The 7,142-nt window shown below is 38.0% G+C and overlaps 1 protein-coding gene across 1 annotated transcript; it reads right to left on the bottom strand.

The window, feature by feature from the left end:
* Window positions 1–5,635: 5,635 nt before the first annotated feature.
* On the bottom strand, window positions 5,636–6,106 carry LOC143539302 (uncharacterized). The gene has a single exon (XM_077032650.1). It carries the CDS (start codon window positions 6,104–6,106, stop codon window positions 5,636–5,638), a length of 471 nt encoding a protein of 156 aa, XP_076888765.1.
* Between the last annotated feature and the right edge of the window lie 1,036 nt (window positions 6,107–7,142).

Below are 7,142 nucleotides of genomic sequence, written 5' to 3'. Positions count from 1 at the left end.
AATGTATTACACTTTATACCCCTCTTGTTTCATGTTTTATTAAAACATAAATTAAAATATATTTACTAGAGATACCTTAAACTTTAGAATATTGTAAATAATGTAATAAAATTGTTTTGCTTGAATATTTACGCTTTTAACTCGTAAAGTTTGCAAATTGATTACGTTTAATAAAACTTCCAATATCGAAGGTTCGTTAATCGAACAAAATGAAGAGAAAACGAAAGAACATTAATGTAAATCCTTGTGAAAATCTATTAACGATGAACGCCAACACACGAATATAACGAAATAGCGAAATGGTTTGGTTTAAAGAACACTAGTAAATAAAGATACAAATATAACGATTTGCCGCATAGAAACGTGTAACGAAAATTAATTAATAACATTAAGATATATATATATATATATATATATATATATATATATATATGAAAACAAAACAGGAAATTCCAAATGGTTCGGGTTTTCAGGTTTGAAAACTAACGAATGTTACAAAAACCGCCGCTACAGTCGCCGGAAATCTTCATTTTCCACCGTTATGGCTTTGCTGATAAAAACCAGGCTTCCCGACCTCTGATTGAATATCCGTCTAGTGGAAATCTTCATTTATATTCTATGAACACTTAGTTAAAATTTGAGACTGATCCGACGGCTAGATCTCCGGGAATCATCGGTTCTTTGTGGGTTGCTCTCTCAAAAATGGGAATTTGGTGAAGAAGGAGGTTGGAGGTGATGAGGATTATAAAATGAAATGGTGGCAATATTTATGGGAAGGGGGTAAGGTTTCATGTTTAACTTTTCAGCTAATGTCAATTAATCCCCTCATACTTTAGATAATTACATTTATCATCTATAATTCATTTAAACTCGGTTCTTTTTAAATACCTCAAGAAACTTGGGATGTTACATCACACCCCACACAAATATATATCTCTTCTCAGTTTAATATCCGGACCAGAAAAAAAGTGTGCTAGTATCTATCTGCCCTCTATACCAAGTATGAACACAATGTAATAAGCTTGCGAGTCGGTCATATCTCCACCCATTAACCACCGGTTGCATAAAGAATAGGACTAAGGGTTTTGATGTGGCTTAGGTTCGGGTATGAAATAGGATTTTATCTAGTGACTTATGGTGGATGAAACCCAATTTATTCAAACAACTAAACAAACTAGCAAACTCACTGACTATTATTTACAAACAATATTGACTCGAACATTGACTCTTGTTGAGTTTTTTCTAATTTTTCAATTTTTTCTTTCTTTTTCATTATTTTTAACGAAGTCAATAACATATATACAACCAACTGTCACGAGACATACATACACTGTGTACTATGCTCAAAAAACAGCTTATGTACAACTCTTAATATACCAGGTTTCATCCACAGGGTATAAAACAAAAGGCCAAGGCTAACACGGCTTGTAATGTGAGTTTAACAAATGAAAGGGATAAGGCACAAACTTGGCTCCTATGGGATAATATAGGGTAGGGGGTATTATTTTATTACTTTTTATGTAAAGGCTATTATATGCGGGTTTCTACAGTCCTATTTCTCCATACAGGTGGTGGTATTAAGATCTTGAATGCATATGACAAACAAGTTCTAGATATCATGAACATATTGGTTACACGCTTTATAGCACTCGTATGGCGTGTGTATATAATTATATAGTATATGTATATTATATATAAGGAAAATCTCACACACGCATGAAAGGAAATGGGTTGCCGATATGAAACATGTGTACCCGTCCCCATGACTCATTATCCCTGTCCAAACAGTCCATTTCAATTTCCCTTTTTGAAAAACATTTGGTAAGAAGACTTTTGAGAAACTTAAAAACTGACCATGACCAAAGACCGCTATTTGGCATTAATAACAGCAACTAACAAGTTACAATATTGGCTTTGCGCACAATCAAGGTACTCTAAGGCAAAAAATTCCTAATTTTCCCCATCCCTACACTTGAGGTTAACATTGTCCTCAATGTTTGAAATTTAGCATTTAAAATAACATTATCGAGGACGATTTAAAATGTACTACTTATTATATTCAAAACCGGGCCTAATGTAATGGTCCTAACAATTTATATAGTTACACTTTTAACAAAGAAACTAGCAAAACAAAGAAAATTATGAAAATAAAATCACCTAACAAAGGTAACTCGTATGCACTCATGTTGCCCTAAATGAACCTGTCTCCTCAACTCACTCAACAGTATTTGCAAACTCTCAAAGGTGTAGAAGCACGCTTCTCACAACTGTTAGAATAGATATTTTAAACTGTTAATTTTAGTTACCAAGCTGAATTAAATAAATTTCATAATTAAATTTGCTAAATGAGTAAAAATGTGAAAAGACCTAACTCACTTTCGTAGGAATCAAGGTTGCATTTAGCATATGCAACAAGCCCTTTAAACCCTTTGGTAGTCGGGTGAACGATTATACTCTCGTGAGGGTTTATAGTGAACTACACCCACAAAGATCAAATACAACCAATTATACAAATAAACAGTAGCAAGTATAACAATCATATACCCAACCGATTAAACCCATACATTTCCCCCAATTATCATATCAGTTATAAATACAACCTATCAAAAGATCAAAACAAAAATAAAGGAAAAATAATAGTAAACCCAAATATTAGGCTGCGTCTGCTGCTGCGAGCACCATCAGCTACTCATCATCATCACGTCTGCACTGGCTCTTTAACCTCTTGCCCAATGTGTACCACCACCCGTCCCAGTAGGAGGCCTCAATGACTCGGGTAACGGTACCTGCAAATGATCAAATAAAACACGGAAATATCCGCTAGTCTCTTCCTGCATTACCAGCTACGGCTGAAAAACATACTCCAAAGTCAGCGGCTGTGGTTGCGGCGGCGGTCGTGGTCGATGTGGCTGGACCTGTGACGGTGGCCTATCAACCCTGTGCGGGATCCCCTGTCTCTATGAACTCTAAACCGTAGGCGTCCAAGCTGGTGTCACTGCCCTTACCTCCACCCAACAAGCCTTCTGGGCATCATCCAAGTTCACTACCTCCCGGTTCCTTAATCAAATAATCAACAGGATACCTCACAAACACTCCCAAAGATGTGGCAATCTGAGTAATAATGGGACACAAAGCCAACTAGGTCGCTGCCCCCTCCACACGTCCGTCACCACGACTCATAGATGAAATAAAATAATCGCTAGGTTGACCTCGTGACCATGGATCATGCTAAATAAACACAAGAGATCCAAAGTGCCACACTTATCATGGCGTGACTAACGGCCAATAAAAGTGGAAGCAATAAATTTGTGAGCATAACTGTGTACCGGGTCTTGAATAGCATCTTCTACCACATTACTAGAATGCGATCCATCACCAATCGTAGGCCAAAACTCCGATAAAACGTTCGATGAAATCCAAAACTTGGGGGTCCCAGTAGTAATCCCCCGAATACTCTCTCTAAAATCGGTAGTTTGAGTATTTGCCTCAGTATACAAACCCGCAACAACTGCAAACCTCGGCATTGTCATCTCAAAAATCTATCGTCCCAATGAAAACAACACTGCATGTGGCAAATCAAAGTCACCCACCTTGTGCTGAAATGCCGAGTAAAACTCGTGCGCAAGCTCATCATACTACTGTCCCTCAAACATCAAAACTATGGACCAGCTTGGCCCCAAAAAATGTCTGATCCGATCAACCTGACCTAGAGTACCCAAAAACTCCCAATCAAAGGTCCCGTGTCGCAACAACTGCACATCAGCAATCCTATCATAAACCTCATGCTCTGCGATCCCAAACTAGGACTCAGTATAATGTGGGGGTATCGTCATCACCCATAATATCATCAGTAGCAGCTCCCTCAACAGGGAGCTCCTCGACATCAAACCTAATACGCCTCTTCACATACTCCTACGCAGCCGTATCAAACTCCTGCTGTCTCCGCGGCCTATTGCGCTTACAGGTGGCCGAACCTTCAGGTGCCTATGATATATCTACAAAAAAAATTCACGTCGCCAGTTCATGTCACAATCAAATCGTGGCGAAAACAATATAGCATTTCGATCGCGGTCGTCCCCGCTATAATAACATAAATAAAATAAAATACAAATAAACTAAAAACTATCAGGAATGTTTAGTTAAGTACGCTTTAGAGAGGTTAGCTGTTAATCTTTTAAATTTACAAACATAAAAATAAACTAACCAAGTTTATCCGCCCGAATGGAGATTTATTACGAGTGGTTGAACATTAATCTTAAAAAATTTAAAATTCTAAAAATCACTCCTGACGACCCGAACGACACAACCAACTAACTTAAGACACAAAATACACATGTTGACCTCGACTCTCATGTTAAAACTTTACAAACATAAGTTCGGTTTTGCTTAATCACAACCCGAGGTCATATGTTTTGGTATTTTACTTACTTGCATAAATTGTAAAAATTGTTTACCAAACTCGTTAAAGTACTCATCACCATGACATTAATATGAGTATTGCTAGAAACCATCTGAGCCCGAGCTATAATATAACTCCTTACCCATTTCATGCACCACCCGGCATACTTGAACTCAACTTAATAACAATTATCAAAGGAACGTACACAACTAATGTTCACAACCACCTATGTACTCAAAATCTTGACCACCATGTTTTTGACACTTACAAATTGAACTCAATAGCCGAAACAATCAAACGTGGTTAAACCCCCAACACTAAGCTCGGTTCAATTTCCCGAAAAACATTCAACATTCATAACCCGTTTAAACCGAGATGTCCAAACTAAACAACCCAGTCGATCTAAACCCGTCATAACCCAACAAACAAGTTCAAAAAACTACCGACCATATCGAACACAATATTATTACAAACATACCTCATATAAAGCTTTAAATCACAAACACTTACCTTTAATAGGGTCAACTAAACACGAACTAGTTAGGAGAGGTGGTGGACAACAGTGACTTTGGTGGTCAGGGTCTTGGTGACGGTAGTGGTTTGAGAGAATGATGGTGAGAGAGAAAATTATATGGTAAGGATGATGGTTATTGTAATGTGGGATATTTGTGGATAAGGTGTAGAATAAGGTGATAGGATTGAGATTGCTGTAATTTTTTTTTTCTGAATTTTTGTATAATTTCACGTAGTGCGAAGTGCTGACAATAATGGTGGTTAGCGTGGCGCAACCTAATTTAATTTTAATTAGGGGTTTGTCTGATTCGCGCTACGCGAACGAGTTCTGGTAAGTTATTTCGCGTAGCGTGAAGTGACTGTTTCATGTACTTAGCTTTGTCCTTCGTGTAGCGTGAACGAACAAAGTTTAATCACTTCATGTAGTGCGAAGTGACACTTTCGAAACATTAACTCCCTTTTTCTCCCTTAACCGTCTTTTCAACATGTAAGTATTCAATACATACCTGGCACTCCATCTGGTGATCATTTTGCTTACCACAACACCTAAACACCAATCTGATTTCTGTTTCCCCGCACTTGATCTCTACTCTACGCTGCACACTTGAGGCAAACAATCAGTGGCACACGAATCATATTATAGAAATTACACACTTGCAATGCCGGGTTGCCTCTCGGTTAGCACTGAATTGAATGTCTACAGCTCGACAGTCCTTGGTTCTTTCAGCCAACTGAATATGTCAGTTCGGCTGCAATGAAGCAAACCTCCGAATCGTGTATGCTCTTGTTCAAATCCGCATCTTCCAAGTAAGGCTTGAATCGATGTCCATTGACAACTTGCCTCAAGTGGTCATCAAAATCTTCAATCTCCATTTCACCGAACTTGTCAATTCGTTTGAGTTGATAAGGTCCCGTCCATTTGCTCTCCAGCTTTCCCGGAAATAACTTCAATTGCGAGTTGTATAGCCAAACTCGTTGGCCTTCCTCAAATGTCTTCCTTCTCAACTTAGAATCATGAACCCTCTTCATATTGTCCTTATAGGTGGATGCGCATTCATATACTTCGTCTCTCAATTCTTCTAGCTTGCATATATTCAACTTTCTCTGCTTACCTGCACACTCATAATCTAGATTAATATTCTCAACTGCCCATAACGCACGTTGGGCAAGTTCAATAGGTAACTTGACACCCATTCCCATAAACCAACCAATAAGGGGTGGTTCCAATATGTGTTTTAAAAGGTGTATGGTAAGCCCATAATGCATCATTTAATTTATTTGACCAATCTTTACAATCGGGTCTTACCATCTTTTGCAAAATGTCTTTGACTTGCCTATTGGAAACCTCCACTTGGCCACTCGTTTGAGGATGATATGGAGTGGCAATGCAGTGGTTCACACCATACCGTTTAAGCAATTGCCAATGTTAAATTTTTTAATATGTGAATCGCCATCGCTAATTATGATGTGAGGTACAGCAAACCTTGAAAATATATTTGACTGGACAAATTTTCAAATGACGATATGTTCGTTTGTCTTGGTGGCGATTGCTTCTACCCATTTAGTAATATAATCAACCGCCACCAAGATATATAAATTCCCGAAGGAATTTGGGAGCGGGCCTATGAAATCAATTCTCCAAACATCAAAGCTGTCGATAACTTGGGGTGCAAAGAGACAAGCTGAGCCCGAGCTCGACTAGACTTAAGCTTGGCTCATTTAACTTACATAGAGCTCGAGCTCGAGCTCGAGCTCGGCTCGTTTAGAGATCTATTTTCAAAGCTCGAGCTTGGCTTGTGAGTAGATTTTCAAGCTCGAGCTCGGCTCGGGCTTGGGTCGTTTATTAGATATCAACTATTTTTTATATAATTGTAATTATTTTCATATATTTTTTCTATTATAATTTTATGTATAAAATAATATATATTATTTAGTTATTTTTATTTATTTTTCGTAATATTATATATATTTATTAATAATTATTAAACATATATTTTAAAAAATTATATAAATTACAGGCTCGTTTAGGATCGCGAGCCGACTCGAGCTCGATAAGTGAAGCTCGGGCTCGTTTATTAAACGAGCTTACTTTTAGGCTCGAGCTCGGGCTCCGGCTCGATTAGGCTCAACTCGATCGAGCTTTTTAACGAGCCGATCTTGAGTAGCTAACTCGGCTCATTTGCACCCCTATCGACAACGAGGATTGGTTGCATGTCATCTCGTCCCTATT

Source organism: Bidens hawaiensis, unplaced genomic scaffold (assembly GCF_021521415.1).
Source record: "Bidens hawaiensis isolate Kalapana, Puna unplaced genomic scaffold, B.hawaiensis_p1.1 tig00011860_1, whole genome shotgun sequence".
In the NCBI taxonomy this organism is placed as follows: Eukaryota; Viridiplantae; Streptophyta; class Magnoliopsida; order Asterales; family Asteraceae; genus Bidens; species Bidens hawaiensis.
The sequence above is the reverse complement of the archived record's forward strand: the minus strand, read 5'-3'. Positions and strand labels throughout refer to the sequence as shown.

Excerpts from the sequence above, each read along its gene's own strand:
- LOC143539302 (XM_077032650.1), bottom strand. The coding sequence starts at position 6,106 with ATGGGTGTCAAGTTACCTATTGAACTTGCCCAACGTGCGTTATGGGCA.